Here is a 16583-nt window from a genome sequence, read left to right as displayed (position 1 = left end):
AGGATTTATGCTTTGCACCAGAAGCCAAGAAATCCAAAGAAAAAGTTAAGAATATGGAAAAGACACAAAAGCTTCTCTGCCACAGTTGGTAAAGGTTTCATGCAAGTTAGCCTACAAAAAGCCCTGTCTTGCCACCTATTGTTGCCAACCCCTTCTGTAGACTTCATTTTTCATCATTTCTTCGTACAAAGAAACAATTAGTCTTTGGTTCGCAATGGCCAACTCCATTTTGATAACAGATTATCAAAGAAAAGCTTTTAATGTAGTGGGGTTGGGGCTTTCTTTCATGCTGCTAATGATTCAGAAGGGTTATGCAAGAGATTTCTCAGTGAACTGGGGCCTTCACAATGGCACCAATGCTGAAAATTACAACCAATGGGCAGAAAAAAACAGATTTCAGATTGGGGACTCACTTGGTAAGTTCTTGGTCACTTGTCAACATTAAAGTGATTTGTAAAAACTCGGGTTTAGTTCATATAACCATGCATACATATAACTTTCGTTGTTGTGTGTGACAATGGCACAGTGTTTACCTACACGCCAAACGATGATTCAGTGCTACAAGTGAATGAAGATGCCTACAAAAACTGCAGTGTAGAATCACCACTGTCCAGCTACACCGATGGACACACTGTTTTCTCCTTGAGTCATTCAGGGCCTTACTATTTCATCAGTGGAAACAAAGACAACTGTAAAAAGAACGAAAAGTTGGTGGTGGTCGTTTTAGCCGATAGAAGCAACCGTTCTTCGACCGCGAACGAAACCAACCCTTCTTCACCTCCGCCTTCGAGTTCAATCGATATAATGCCGTCTCCGGCACCTTCCGGTGGTTCTCCACCAGCTGGAACGGTTGAGAACCCTACACCAGCACCAAGTGATGAATCTAAACCACCAAATGCAGCTTCTGCAGTATTCATGAGTGTTACTGCTTCTATGGGAGCAGTATTTGCAGCTTCAACTCTTCTTTTAGGATTCTGAAAGATTTAAATTATGAATTCCATTTGTTTCCTCTGTTTTTTTTTTCTTGAATTTTTTTTAAAAAAAAAAACACTTATTTGTTTGATTTTCATCAGATACTGTTCACTGGGTTCAACTGGGTTTTTCTTGAAAATTGATTGTTAAAATAATCAAGGAAGAATGTGATACTTTGTATAGTATTTGGTGTGATACAAAATAAATGGATTTGTATACTGTGTGGATTTGGGTTACCAGCTGATACAAAATAAATGGATTTGTATACTGTGTGGATTTGGGTTACCAGCTTTCTTTTCTCCCTCTCTATATTTTATTTCTCTTTTCTTTTAATCCCCTCCATAAAAAAAATAAAAAAAAATCATTAGCAGTATAATACCAGTAATTCTACATTAAGATACTATCCAGCTCAACTATAATATATAAACTTTCCAATAAAAATGAATAAATGTGCTTGACTAGCCGAAATAAGTCACACCATTGTCACAAGAGACCCCCCAATACTCGCATTCCACCTTACATTCAAATAATGTCCCACAGGTACAAATATTTCACTCATTTCTCTCCATTTTGACGTCAAATTTTCAAAGCAATAAATCACTTCGTTCATGGTACCTATTCTTTTTATTAATTTAAAAATAAATTTAACACTCAAAATTTACATATTTTTTCAATTTAATCTCAAATTTAATAAAATTAACTCACAATATTTACACATTCTTTCATTTAATACAAATTTAATAAATTTAGCCAGCAATATATATATATATTTTGTCAATGTTTACACACTATATAAATATGGAGAGCTAAACTTGTGAATTATATCAATTAAAATTACATATAATTAATAAAAGCATTATCACTATGATCAATTGTTTTAATTGTTCACTTCAAAATTTACAAAGACTAAATTGCTCCAATTTTTTTAAAATGGTTAATTTGCTCAAAATCAAAATTGAGAGACATCAATCCTATCGGATGTAGATATTCTTAATACTTAAAACATATTTTTCATATTTTGTGAAAAAATTCACTTTCATGCCCGGATATATGTTTAAACATAGATATTAAACAAAAATACTTAAGGAGGAGGAGGAGGAAAAGGAAGTCCAGATAACATAGCTTCCTACTATAGCAAGTAGAATGAAGGTGAAATAAAATTCTTGGGCTTCATTTTATATATAAAAGGGCTACATTTAGACTTGTGTTCCCTTGGAAAAATCTTCACTAATTAGAACTCTACAGAATAACAAGTTCCTTTTTGCCTGCCTATCAATAATTTTTGCCTATTTCTACTTTTTTCATTAGCCTAATTGTATTATGAAAAATTGAATCCAATATCCCAGCAACCTGCAATTGATAGAGAAGATTTTACTGATCCAAGGCAAGTTCCGAAACGAAAAAAGAAAATGCTGTTCTGATGAGGATATTAGTAAGATACTAACCGTGAAAACACCTCCAATTATAGCGCAGACATTGGTGAGAAAATGTGAAAATGATTTTGAGTCTTCTGTTACCAAAACCTGAGTACAAAAATGGAAGAAAAATCCGCTCAAATTAATGGAAAACAAGAATAGAAGGTAAATATAAGTTTATATAGTTTAAAGAATAACCTGCATCGGAGATAACTCAAAATGAAACTTCGCAACAGGTATGTACACGCTCTGTGCCAGACTGCTGTGCGCTGTGTACTCATATTCCTCGATAATTCTATGGTCATGAGAAGATTTTGTTGTAACGACCTCTGTTTTGACTACTTGAAGGTAGTGCTCTATCTGAAAATGCAATCAAGCAAGGTGAGGCTTGTGAGTCATGAGCTTGTACACATGACAATAATCTTAATTTCTTATTTGAGAATTGGTTACATTTTTATTTTATAAATTTTAGGTGGATTTGTTAGAACAGAATATTCTTTATTGTCAATCAAAATCTACGTCTACACCTATCTTAATCAGCCACAAGGTAAAAGCATCAATTGTTTTGACTTAGAAGCATACAAAACATTCATGGCTAAGACCAACTTAAAAGGTAAAATAAGCAATTGAACAGAAAGGGTCATAAGAACGAGGAAACTTACAGTAACATTTGCATCTAAATCACGGTGATTGATGAATGACCGACCATTCAACTTGTCATGGCTCCTACCAAGGTAAGGTATTAATCGCTTGACATCATTCAAAACCTGAGGTGAAACTGTTTTACCAAATGAAAGATGGCTTATGACGTGAGACATGTTCATTTTAGAAGCATCAAAAGAATGGGATCCTGATCGAGCAGAGATTATAAGGTTGCCAGGAACCTGCAAAGTACAACTCAAATTTTAATATTCTAAACTGCTCATTAATCTCAAGGTAAACAAAATTGATTGGACAAACTAATTATAAACAAAATAAGTCCAACGGTCAGAAACTAATCTAAAATAACAATTATAACCTTCTTTACACGCACGTAGCCCTCAATTCTGCATCCTCCCGACAATGGTGCTGGTCTTTTTGTAACATTAGATTTATCCTCTAAAGCTATCTTCTGGTCCTCCTGTGGAATAGAATCAACCAAATCTTCCATCGTCTGGAAGAAGCAGACAACTGCATTAGGTCATTCATGCATCTTTATCTTGTAAGATTTCTGTAACTGATCTATAAACTCAAATGGCCAATTCAAAACTAATTTATTCATACCTTAACCAGAGTGTCTGTATCACGATCTCCATAATAAGATTCATGCTCGTGGTGTCCATGGGTCTCCCTGAAATATATACAAGTCAGAGAACAATGTGAATCTGTATTGCACATATCATAAAGTTCAGCAGCACTAAATAGCCTAAAAGAAAGTAACAAGGGTCAAAGAAAAGTGGAAGCTTAACACATTGGCAGATAGTATATTTTTATTAATAGTTGATGTTACCAGGATTTGACCCCTGAAAACTAGAACTAAAAGTCCAACACTCTACTAACAGATCAAACAGCTGTTGGCAAATATAATATTCTCAAGTATCAAGCCACATTAAAAAAAAAGGGGGAGTGAGGAACAACGGGGAAAAGTTGAGAAGGGACATCAAGTCATTGATATTAAGGATAGAGTAGATATGTAAAATAATACTCTCTTTTACCTCACATCACTGCCTTTACGAAAAATTCGAATGGATGGGTACCCTTGAATGTGATTTCTGTGTGTCGAGAAGAAGACAGAACAAGTGAGCACAATAGTAGTTAATATAGCAGAAAAGAAAAAAAAAATGAGAAAGAGAAAAGAATAAACTTGTGGAAAAGCTATGAAAAAGATGCAATATTTGGGAAATAATTCTATACTAGAAGCAAGAAAGCCCAGTTTAAATATATGCAGTGATAAATATTGATATGTATTTGAAACATCGAAGAGATCAGAATGCAACAATGCCATTAGTGGTCAAATAATGACATATAATGATATTCTCGAACAAGAAAGCATTAATTTACATGTCATAGAACATCAAATAAGGAAATACCTCCTACACAAGTCAACTTCTTCAGTACAATCAACCTTTGCCAGAAGAATACGCCCATCTACTTCTGGATCATATCTGTAAAATGCAAGGATGCAAAATTCATTGCCAAATCAAGAAACTATTTATAAATTTGTTCCATGGAAGAGAAATGATGTATTCTCAGACCTCTGCTTTATTATCTTGGCAGCTTTCTCCCATGACGGTTTCTGAAACCCAAAAAAACATGGTGAGGCTACTGATAAGTTAAGAAGCCACTCCAAGCATTCAGTGGTAAAAAGAAGCATATATACTAGTCGTAACTCATAACAGCTCAAAGCATATCATTACTATCAGTTCCACCTAAGATTTCATACTCCTTAGCAGCACGTGATTAATTCAGTCTAAATGCTATTTTTTTAAGAATATGGAGGCAAATATGCATTTATTTAAGATACGGGACCTCACAAACTTCCTACTAGAGAAAATATCACATTATAATGTATATTAGAAGGCTATTAAAATGCACACTTATCCTAAAAAAAGGAGCTATTAATATAAATGAACATAAAGTCACAAAAGGGATTACTAAAAGTAGAGGATTTAACTATATCAGTATAATGTTATGTATGGGGCCCACTTTACACAGCTGAAGATCTAAACAAATAATGCTTTCGGCAGGTATCTTCAAGACAAATCATGCATGCTAATAGTAGATTACCAGGCGAGTACTCCAGTAGCACCAAGGAGCATAAAAATTGACAACTAAAATTTGATACCTTCAAAAAAAAAAAAATCAAATCAAGTAAATATAGGTATCACCAAAATTGGCATTTAGCAAAAAGGGTCCACAGCGGGAACGTAATAAACACAAAATTAAATGGCTTGAAGCTTCGAATTAATCCACTTACTGATGTGAAAGCTTGTCAAAGCTAGCACTATTTAATGCTACAGAACCTTCATTGGTTTCTTCATCAACTTCATCTCCATGCTTAATGTAATGAGGAAGAGGTCCGGAACGAAACTCAGCACCAGTGGGTCTTAAATCTGGATCTATAGAAAACTTTCGGATTGTTTTTGTTATATTCAACCTGTTCTGAAAACAGAAGACACAGATTTAGTCATATGGACCAAATATAATGGTAAATGCCCTTCAGGAAAAGCAATCAGGCATCTTGAAGAAAGAAGTATGAAAACAATATTGACAGGCAAATATTAACACAATATCCAGGTGAAGTTGGTGTGGTCTATTTCAGTTTCTTCAGCATAAAAGTATTGTCAGATAAGTTTCTATGAAAGGCATTTGAAGTGCATTACTAAACTTGCAGCTATTAAAGTACTTCAAAGCAAGGTAAGGACCATCCGTGTAAGATATTTACAGCTAGATAGAAGTATAGGTTTTCTTTTTCAATTAAATTCAGCAAATGGAAGACATCTGACAATAGAAACTTACAGTTCCCAAGACATCACTCACGTCAACGGATGCAAATTCACATGAGAGCGCTGGAAAACTGGAGATCACTTGGAACAGTCAGCCAAAAATAAAGGTCAAACAATGTTCAAGGGTATTACGGAAACGAAAAGTCACATGCATACTAATATCACTGACAGTATATCAACCTATGACATTTTTGAAGAAAATCCACAAAAGTATGTCCAAATAAATCTTGACTGACATGTAGCAATTTGAGCGCAACATTTTTTCTTTTGAAAAGAAAGAAACCTGTATAGAAAGCTCGAAAGCAGCACAAAGTATTGTAAGAACCACTATGAAATGTTATCTTATTGCTCATTAGGTAGTCAAGTAAAAATATTGCAACAGAGGTTGGAGCATATTGCATGGGGAATTGCTAATGTTATCCCATTGTTCATTTGCTAGTAAACTGTTGGTAATATAACTATATGTGTGTTATGCAATAGATCTCATACTAATTAAGTTTTCCATTTCTTACACTTTTTTATTTATTTCGTTATCTCATATAAAATTAGTAGCATGGTTGTTTTTAAGCTTCTAACTAATAAGTTAATAGTCTTGACTTTTAATATGTTATTTCAAACAATTTAAACATATTACATATGGAAATATATGAGAGAAAATATATATCATATTAAAATTTAAGAACAATGAATTACATTCAAAAATTCCTTTTAGAAGAATTAAAAATAATAATCACCATTTTATTCTTTAAATTCTAAGAAAAAACAATTATCCTTTATTAAAAATCAATTACTCATTTTTATTTTATTATTTTAATGTTGATTTAATTTTAAACTAATTGTTAATAATTAGACAATAAATATTAGTTTTATTAATACAATATTGGCAGAGGGGATGACAATGTTAAAACCTGTATCATCTAAGTGAGTGATAGGAGTTCCAACCACTGCTACAAACAACTGTCAGAAATAAATATTTAACATACTTATTTAGATGGTAGATTCATCAATACATAAGACTTAAGAGGTTAAAGTTACACATCAAAATACAATTTTCAATAAAATATTATTTTAATACATATATTAAAATTTAAATTTCTTAGATAAATCAGTAAAAAGATATTATAATAAAGTTAATAATTAAAGATTTTGTTTTATAAAAGAATTAATTAACTACAATTCAACCACTTATTTTTGGCATTAAATCCGGGTTTAAAATCAGGTTGGCCTCAGTTCAGATCAGGCTCAATTAATTTTTGGTTCGGGATTTCTTAGGCTTAATTATTCTCAAGCTCAAATTATTTTGGGCATGGACCATTTTTTGTTTGGTTTTGACTTTATGGTACAATTGGAGGGATTCCCAGTTCATAATCATTTTGCCACCTATGCATATGACATTACAAGATTATTTAAAAAAAGAAGAAGAAAACAGAATATATATATATATATATACATACACAGATTTTGAAATTGATACAATGACTATTATTTTGGAAAACTAAAATTTCTAATATGAAAAATTTCAACTGTACATTTGAGTAATAGTAACATATTACTTTGTTGATAAAAGTTTTACCCTCTTTTGGATGGGAATTAAATTACCACCCAGCTAAGTTATCTAATTACTCAAGTCATCAAAGATCATTGACACAAAAGATCACCGAGTTGTCAGTAGGTGGAGGCCATTATGGGTTTTTGGGTGATCAATCATACCAAACACTGAAAATGCCAAAAATAGTCTTACTTCAAGATCCAATAACAAGATTGTATGGCAAGTAATACCACATAAAGCTTAAGACTTTAACTACGAAAAGACATTACAACCAAGAGAACATTGCCACGGGAAATTAATGCACCTGATGTTGAAATCAATGCGTAGAAAGTCCCCGTCAGAACTATTGTCAACAACAATAGATGTTGTCGTGCTGACTGTTAAATAATCATTCAATTCCTGCAAAAGAAATTTAATAGATTAAAATGGGTGTAAGTGAAGAAAACAGAAATGCTTTCATTACAAGGCAAAATTTGAAGTAATAAACTACAAATATATCTTATAATTATCATCAGAGCAAAGGCAAGGAAATGACAACAACTAATACGATGAAAGAATGTTGGACCATAACTGTTGTTCGGGGTGAAAAAAACAAACAAACTACAAGTCAAGCGCGTCAAATCAGATCGAGTTTAAGTTGGAGTGTAAAAAGAAAGGCTGCCTACCATTCCAAATAAAAACATCATAGCAAGTGCTGCTATAATGGATAACCCTGCACCAGATAATGATGCCTCTGTCAAATCTCTAGGGATCTTCCTGTACAGAAATGAAAGAAATAAAAAAGAGGAACTTTATAGAAGCAGAATTATCATTATAAAATTTACTTAAACTCCGAATAAGAAAAACTAAGCATTTCAGCAGATGGAGTCAATGCGGTATGCTTAAACCTCAATAGGAAAAAAGAATACACGATATTGAAGAAGAAGAATTTCAACTCATTCACCAAATTACTATCAATCTTTCAGCAACCAAACAAGAGTTTCTCCAAAACTATTGAAGCGAATACAATCCAGTGCTAGAAAGCAACAATTTATTTTCATTTCCCAGTGAACAAATAAACGAAATTTCAATCCAAATGTAGCAAATAGAGATTAGTTTAAGTCTTTCTAAAAAATGCTCAGATCCATTCTTTTGAGTCAATCATGAGATAAATTAAAAAATATATATAAAACAAAAGAATGCGATGAATCAAAAAGAGAAAAGAAAGATCTGAACCTGTAGAAATCGACGGATTTGATCTTGCTTGAAGAAAACATTGCTTCTGATATTAATAAATCAAAATCAGATTTTTAAATAGAAATGTTCGAGAAAACAAAGAAAATGGAATTTAAATCCCAAGCAGATATCCGGCAACGAAGAAGAGCCTTTTCTATTTTATAGAGATGAGCAAAAGGCATTTAACTACGTAACTCTCGTGCGTGTTTTTTTTTTTTTTTTTAATTTCTCCTTTTACCCAAGGTTTTGTCCTTTTTTTCAATCTGGTTGTTATCTGCTGTGAGTGAAACTAGATTTTACATCGGAGAACTGTCCTCTTAAATCTGCCACGTTGCATAATGGGGAAAAGCTGGGTCGAAATTTTATCTGAATATTTCAACAGTTTTGCTCTTTTTTCCCCCAAAAGGTATAAAATACAATTAAAATAATAAATGGCTTTCATAAAAATATATTATTATGAAATAATCAAAGAATGCTTTGTTTGATAGAGTGAAAAAAGTTAAGGAAAAATAAAAAATCAAAAGCAGAAAGTTGAAAAATGGAAAGTTTCTTTTCGTAAATGTATTTGATAAGAAAAATCGAAAATTTGTAATTTTCTTAACATTCATTGTTGGGTAGAGTCAAAATATAAAAAAATAAAATAAAATATTTGAACAATTCGTAATTTTGAACTAAAATATACTTCTTTCCCTCATCATTCCATTTTTAAAGTATTGATTTTTATGAGTTAAAAGATGAAAATTGATAATTACTTCTATTTCTTTTTATTAAATATATTCAGTTTATTCTCTTTTCGCTTTTCTATTTTCTCTTTTATCTATTTATTTTCTCACCCAACCAAATATATACCAGTAGAAATAAACATTACAACAAAAAACAAAATAGAGAACTTTCTTTATTTCTTTTAGTATATATACAAACTTTTTCGATGTCTCTATTTATAGACATAATAAAGCCCTTAAGTTACAAAGAGTAAATACATATTTAATTACATTATAAAAATCTATGGAGTTATAGGTTTTAATCTCATAAATCCTTTATGGTCACTCCATTAGAGGTTATCACTTGAAAGTTATGGACATCCATAATAAAATATTATTTATAATCTTCCTTCTTGAATGTTAATTAATAAATATGTATTATTAAAATCTTATTAGGAAAAATCATAATAATAAAATACACTATTCATGTCCATACACTTTAGCAAACTTATCTCAAAATAATTTTGTGGGAAAAGCCCAATGAAAAAAAAAAAGAGTATCATATGCATTTACTCCCTCTCATTTGAACGTTTTATAACTCAATTTCAATACATTAAATCTTGTTTAGCAATTTTAAATTGTTATATCTAACTTTATTTGATAAAATGTTTTGATATAACAAATTAAAATGTTTTTGAATAAAAATTAAAGTTGAACAAAATTAGCAAAATGATAAAATCAAGTAAAAATGGTTTCAATTGAGTTAAACATTTTCAATCAAGTTAAATTTGTTTTAAAACAAGTCTATAAGTATTGATAGTTTTCAAAATATCGATACTCATTCTAAAATCAATACCAAATTGACATTATGTTATCAATCAATTACAAAAAGTATAGTATTGATACCTTTTACCATGTATTGTAAATTATCTTTAGTATCGTTGTAAACTAACTTTAACGGCCACTGAATCAAGCATTAAATGCTGATAGTATCGATACTCAAAGAAAAAGTATTGATACCCTTTGTTGCAAATGAATTTAATGATCTAGTGTTTTCATCCCTAATGAATCTATTCATGTTTCCAACAACTACAACGGTTGGAAATGAATTAAATGGTATAAACACCATATTCCAAAGGTCCTACAACAATAAAAAAGATCATCAAGCCAAAAGATCAATCAATACAACCTTAGTGAGCTTTCATTGTTATTCTTTAGCTCAAGTGTATTCTTGTTTATGTGTTCTTAATTCTTAGTTTGCTATTTGTATTTACTCTTTGAAAGGGTTAAGTCTTAAGGTTTGGGTAGAAACCTTAAGGGAGTTGCAATCTTAAGATTTAGTGTAGAAATCTTAAGGGAGACTATAAAGTTAAATGTTGTCCTCAAATGTTATCAAATTAGTGAATTTGAGAAAATCCTTAATTGTGAAGAGTTAAGGTAATGGAGTAGGCAATTGGAGTCGAACCACTATAAATCATTATGTTCTTTGTTGCGCATTCATTTGTTGTTTTCACCATTTTCTTAAAAGCCAATTCACCCCCTCTTGGTGATTTCGAGTTGATCTTTCGAACTAACATAAATCATCAACAAATATAATAAATTTTGTTGATGTGTACCAATATTTATTTAAAGATAAAATAATAAAATTCAATTGTATTCTCATGCTTTATATATCACTACCAACTTTATAAAACATAATGAATTGTATCATTCACTATTGCGAACACAATACATATAAAGAAACAATATTTCTTCTACCAAAAAAAAAAAAAAGAAACAATACTTCAAAACCATCTTTATTGTATAACCATTTGTATTCCTTTTCAGTATATGTAATCTACATGAAAAATGATCCTAAATAATTTCAATTATATTGGATGCTCAATAATAATCATCTATATTGCCATTATGTGAACATTTGTCTTTGTTGAACACTTCATCTTCAGGTCAAGCAAAATTTCATTTTCCTAATATACTTTCATTATAAAGTTTCACTCTCGAAAAATGTTGTGGGCAAGGCATGTACAAAGGGCTGAGTTGTATAATGAGAAGCAGGGTTGAAGGGCATCAAAAGAGTTGGTCTGGGCGCCATTGAGGGTTGGTTGGGTTAAGCTGAATTGTGATGGTTTAATGAGGGGAGATGCTGGATAGACAGATTATTGGCGGTGTGCTACAAGATAAAAATGATAAAAAAAAAACTTGAATCTGATGGGTTCTAACCCGATCTGTTAGGGTTGGATTTTTTTTTTTTGAAAAATTGGGTTCAAGTCGGGTGAAATTAAAAAAAATACTCAGATCGGGTCGGGGTCAGGTTTGAGGTAAATCTGCCTCAAGATATTTACAAAAATACCCCTAATATATGTATATATATTAAGCTTTTTGTGTCACTAAATAAATATATGAATATATTAAGTTTTAAGGCTAAACTAAAAAAAAAGTCTTACTTGCTTCAAATAAAACAATTAAATTAAATTTGAGCCGAATCGGTCAAAGTCTCCTATTTAATTTTGGGTTCGAGGTGGATTTTTTCTTAAGAGTTGGGGTCGAGGCAATTGGTTATGTAACAACACTTTTTAGTAGTGCTAGAAATAGTGATTTTAGGACCACAATTATGACAAACAAGTTAGTAAATATTATTTATTTAATATTTACGAGTATTTATGAAGGTTATATTAAAATTTGGCTAACAAATTTTAAGGTTTAAATAGTTAATTAAGTAAAATGATTAAATTGTAAAAATGTAAAAGTTGATGCTTATTAGTTAAATGAGTTAAATAGATATGGAAAGGAAAATTAATGAGCTTAATGGGTAAAAATACCATGTCTTTAGTTAGTGGATAAATATGGATTGATTTTTGATGTAATATTGATGATTTTAAAAGGTTAATTTAGTAAATAAGTAATTTGAAATTAAATTAAAAGATGATAAAAATAATATCATCTTCTTCTTCTTCCTTTTCTTTTTGTTTTACAAACTGAAAACCATCATAGAGAAGTGAAGCTTTCGGCTATGGTGTTCTTTTTGCATGGTATGTTTTTGAGTTCCATTTTTAATGATTTTTATGTTTTTATTATCGTTTTAGCTTAATCTAGCTAACTCGGGGGGTCAATTCGTAAAATTATTAAAATTTTAGGGGCTTTCCATGAATGAATTGGAAGTGTTTGTGAATTTAGTTGATAGATTATTAAGGTTGGTAGTTAATATAAATATTTTGTTAAGTGATTTTTGATGATTTTAATGTTTAGGGACTTTTTTGAGAAAATAGTAAAATCTAATGAAAATAGGGTGGATTGATGAAAGAAATGGGTTGTATTAGACCTTAGGAAAAATTGGCTAGCTTGGTTTTTCATTAATAGTGGTTAATTTGTGAGTTCCGGGTTTAAGGACTAAATTGTACAAAGTTAAAATTTTAGGGGTAAATTTATAAATTTATAGTAAAAATGAGATATAGGATTAAATTAATTATTTTAAGCGCTGGAATTAGATTAATTGAATAAAAATATTTATCTAGATCAAGAAACAACTTAAACAGACACAAATCGCGGAAAGGCTAAAGTATCGGAGTAATCGTCGGTTCGTGTTAGAAGTTGCTTTTGGGTAGAAGTATGTTCATATAAAGATTAAATATTTTATTTGTTAATCTGGATGAAAAGTTAATGAATATTAATGATGTGTATAGTTTAAATTGAAAATTTGTGATATTATGGTATTATGCATCAAATTGCAAATTTAATCAAATTAGAAGTTATATTTGGAAATGTACAGTTCTTGAAAGTATATTGAAATGGTATAATGGATAGAAATGTAAGGTTTTGGATGAATAAATATCTCGTTTGAACCTTGTGAATACTTAGGATACAAATGACATGTCATTAGGAGTTATACGATTTCGGGTGTTGGTTTTGGATGTCCTACCGATGGTTGAGGTCCAGCATTTGTTGTGGATTTTCCATAACTCGTGTAAGCAGCATCTTATAGCTTATCATCTCAACCCACAGTTCGTGTGAGCAAACCCATTTCATAGCTCGTGTGAGCACATACAATTACTTGATACAGGCACAGCTCGTGTGAGCATTTCCTAAGTATCCGATGATATTCTATTTGGTTCAATGAGTGATTAATATTTTAATTGAGTATGCATGTATATGAAAAGGTTATTATAAGATGAAATGGAAAATGTTGGTATTTATACTTGAAATGGAAAGAGTATTATTTGAACACATGATGGATGATATGTATATTGAATGCTTATTGAGTTATGTTTCACAAATTGGTTGGATTTATATGCTTACCTATACTCCTACTAACCTTATGAGGTGGTGTATTTAGGAAAGGAAACTTTGCTCATGATATAATGAAATTATGCCTGGTTTAATCCTATTATGTTCAATAAGTTTAATTTTCATTTGTACAAGTTTACTAAGTGCACTAGTTGCTTATGTAGTTGTTTTCTTTGTTTTGTAGATCATCGAAAAGCTCAATCGGTTGGAATCTCGTCAGAGCTCAATCACACTATCCATCCATCATTTTGGTAGTTTTTTATTACTTTGGCAAACGGTTATAAATAGCATGTAATAGGGCTTAAATATTATCTTGGCAACTTGGTTTGTTTTGAGTTTGTGCCAAGCTATTTGTGTTTAAATGTCCTTAGTTGTTGGTTTGTAAATGATGGTGTAAATATGTGACGTTGGATACTTATGCATGCCCTTTTGAAAGTAGGTAATCTATAGTAGAATGGAATGTTAATAAATTGGTTATTTGGTATGTTTAGTATATGTTTAATATGTGAACTTGTGATATTTAATTTGAGTTATTTTAGTGTATTAATTGTGGTGCCTATTGATGGTATTTTGGTTAGGCTTAGGATGAATGATTTTGACATGTTTTTGGTGTCCTTGAATGTATTTTAATTCTGTGGTAGTATCTAGAAGTGGTTTGGCTTGAAATGAACTTTTAAAGTTGAAATTTTTACCTTTTTGAACTGAGATATCGATATTTTGGCATTCGGTATCGATACCTAGCTTTGTGAAAAAATGTTAAGAAAAACAAAATGCCAAAATGGTATTGTTTTTTAATTAAGTATCGATACTTGTTTATAAAATATTGATACCCATGGTTTTGACATGAAAATAATATAGTAATTTGGTATCGATTTTCATAAAGGAATCATTTAAATATTGATACCAACTACGGATTTTCACTAATCACTTAAAATTTAAAATTTTATTCTATTAAGTATTTGAAATTCACATTTAGGGCTTTTAAACTCAGTTTAAGTTATTTAAGTGAATGTTTTCCATGTTTAATAAATGATTTGATTGTTTATATTTAAATTGATATTGAGAAGTTTTTAGTTGTTAATTATTTCTTTATTTGATGTGACACTCCATACCCTAATTCGGCGAAGGAGACGGGATAGGGGTGTTATAGGTTAAGTTTCAGGCCAGGTCGAGGCATGCAAAATTTTGCCTCGCCCCGTTGCCATCCCTATTGCGGGATCGGTTTAGGAATTGGATGTTGGGTTGTTCTTGGTTCTTAGGTTCTTGCTCCATACTCGAAGTGGAGTTATATATGGGGAGTTTTCGAGTGACTCACTACGGCGTAGAGCTTAGGTGTCCTTTGTCTTGAGGTGGAATGTGGCAGCACCTTGGCGGTGCAACTGGTCACGGTAAAGTAAGGGTGTAACAGTAGCCTATGAGTCTGCAACTAGTTCAGGATGTAAAATCGTTGTGTGGCAGGCCTTGAGAGTTTCCTTCAAGCACATTTATAGAGTGGTTAACTAGCTGGCTGACAATATGGCGAAATTGGCTCACAGCCACGATTTGATACTGAAACAGTTTGCAAATCTACCCGTACACCTTTGGAGTATCTTCCTTCATGATTCAATATGTATTATGCATGTAAATGATAGTATCTATTAGGCATTCTTAATTGCTAGTTGCTACCAAAAAATTACAAATTCAATTTTTGTTAAAATAGCAAATACTCAACCTACTATTATCCTTATTATTAACTAACCAATTAAGTCATTAATAGAATGACAACAAAATTTCATTTTTTAGAGAAAATATTTGGTACACTACTAGTGAATTTTAAAAATTCCACAAGTAGGTTAGGATAATGAGAAGTGTTTATACAATATAGTAAAGAATTTGTAAAAGATAAATATATAAAAGAAATTAGATACGTGACAAATTTGTAACTCTACCTATGGAAATAAAAAAAGTGCATTGTCAATATATCAAATGCACATTTTTTTATTAAAAATATTTACATATTTAATGGTGGTAGCTATACTGAGAACTCTTAAAATACGAACCATTAGAGCCAAATTGTTTTAACCTTATATCAAAATGAATAAATTTAAACCTTAGATTTAAGATTTAATCTACCTCATCAAAATAAAGAGCACAACACGTAATCTTCTTTTTTTTTCTCCATGTAATACAAGTTTTAGGAATAAAAAGATTTTGATATTCTCTTACTTTCGGATTTAATTTTTTAAGAAAAAATTGGAACAAATTTACAACGAAACAGAAAATAAAACATTAGAATTATCAAGATTAAGCAATTTGGGGTATTTGGTATTTTTTTCTTTGAAAAATTGTAGAGAATTTCAATTTAAAATTTGGATATTCGGTATTTACTTGTATCTTTTGAAATTATTTGAGTGTTTTTCATCGAGAAAAAATCTCAAATATCAAAAGAAAAACAAATATCGAATACTCAAATTGCTTAATCTTGATAACTATAGTCTCTTACTTTCAATCTCGTTGTAAAACTGCTTGAAAAATTTTGGCTTCAAAAAAAAAATTAAAACTAAGAGATTAGTCAATTTTGTTAGCCTACAACATGTATTTCATTGTTAAAAGAAAAAAAGAAGAAAATTTAGATAGTCAACTCTTTATTTTAGTAAAATAGATTAAATATTAAATATTTTTAAAAAGTTTCACTATGAATTTAAACATTTCACAAGCCATATACTCTAACCTATATTCTATATTAGAAAAAAGAAACTCAAAACAACTTTAATTATTTGATTCCGCAAAATTAAATTAGAAAGACTAATTAGTAATCTAGACATTTTACAAATTAACAAATTTTTAATTACATGACATAGCTTATTTTGTGACACTTGGCAGCATACTACAACGCCACATGTTTGCACTATAAAATGTTCACCCATTTTCAAGCTATTAATTTGCAATTTTTATATGGTCGATTTTAAAAATTAATTTTAATTTT

The 16583-nt window shown here is 30.6% G+C and overlaps 2 protein-coding genes across 3 annotated transcripts; one reads left to right on the top strand and one right to left on the bottom strand.

The window, feature by feature from the left end:
- The first annotated feature begins 111 nt into the window (after positions 1-111).
- LOC108463305 (early nodulin-like protein 3) lies at positions 112-1257 on the top strand. The gene is made up of 2 exons (XM_017763255.2): positions 112-416; positions 527-1257. Exons 1-2 carry the CDS (start codon positions 215-217, stop codon positions 976-978), a joined length of 654 nt encoding a protein of 217 aa, XP_017618744.1. The 5' UTR covers positions 112-214; the 3' UTR covers positions 979-1257.
- Positions 1258-2122: 865 nt separating this feature from the next.
- LOC108461884 (protein disulfide-isomerase 5-3-like) lies at positions 2123-8841 on the bottom strand. Of its 2 annotated transcripts, none has more exons than XM_017761860.2 (15): positions 8637-8841; positions 8087-8177; positions 7726-7820; positions 5886-5943; positions 5344-5528; positions 5154-5211; positions 4622-4662; positions 4457-4531; positions 4082-4138; positions 3651-3717; positions 3406-3540; positions 3050-3271; positions 2586-2747; positions 2418-2495; positions 2123-2322 (listed from the first exon to the last, which is right to left on the bottom strand). In XM_017761860.2, the coding sequence occupies exons 1-15, from the start codon at positions 8675-8677 to the stop codon at positions 2245-2247; spliced, it is 1443 nt and encodes a 480-aa protein (XP_017617349.1). In that variant the 5' UTR covers positions 8678-8841; the 3' UTR covers positions 2123-2244. The 2 variants fall into 2 exon arrangements, with proteins under 2 accessions (XP_017617349.1, XP_017617350.1); XM_017761861.2 differs by having other exon boundaries at positions 8087-8173; positions 8637-8835.
- Between the last annotated feature and the right edge of the window lie 7742 nt (positions 8842-16583).

The sequence above is a fragment of the Gossypium arboreum genome, chromosome 13 (assembly GCF_025698485.1).
Source record: "Gossypium arboreum isolate Shixiya-1 chromosome 13, ASM2569848v2, whole genome shotgun sequence".
Classification (NCBI taxonomy): domain Eukaryota; kingdom Viridiplantae; phylum Streptophyta; class Magnoliopsida; order Malvales; family Malvaceae; genus Gossypium; species Gossypium arboreum.
This window is presented reverse-complemented; position numbering and strand designations above follow the sequence as displayed.

Bases quoted from the DNA above. Each gene is read 5' to 3' on its own strand.
- LOC108463305 (XM_017763255.2), top strand. From the start codon at position 215: ATGGCCAACTCCATTTTGATAACAGATTATCAAAGAAAAGCTTTTAAT. The intron at 417-526 runs GTAAGTTCTTGG...ACAATGGCACAG, and splicing joins TCAGATTGGGGACTCACTTG to TGTTTACCTACACGCCAAAC.
- LOC108461884 (XM_017761860.2), bottom strand. From the start codon at position 8,677: ATGTTTTCTTCAAGCAAGATCAAATCCGTCGATTTCTACAG. The intron at 8,178-8,636 runs GTTCAGATCTTT...ATTTCTGTACAG, and splicing joins AAATCCGTCGATTTCTACAG to GAAGATCCCTAGAGATTTGA. The intron at 7,821-8,086 runs GTAGGCAGCCTT...TTTCTTTTGCAG, and splicing joins TGATGTTTTTATTTGGAATG to GAATTGAATGATTATTTAAC.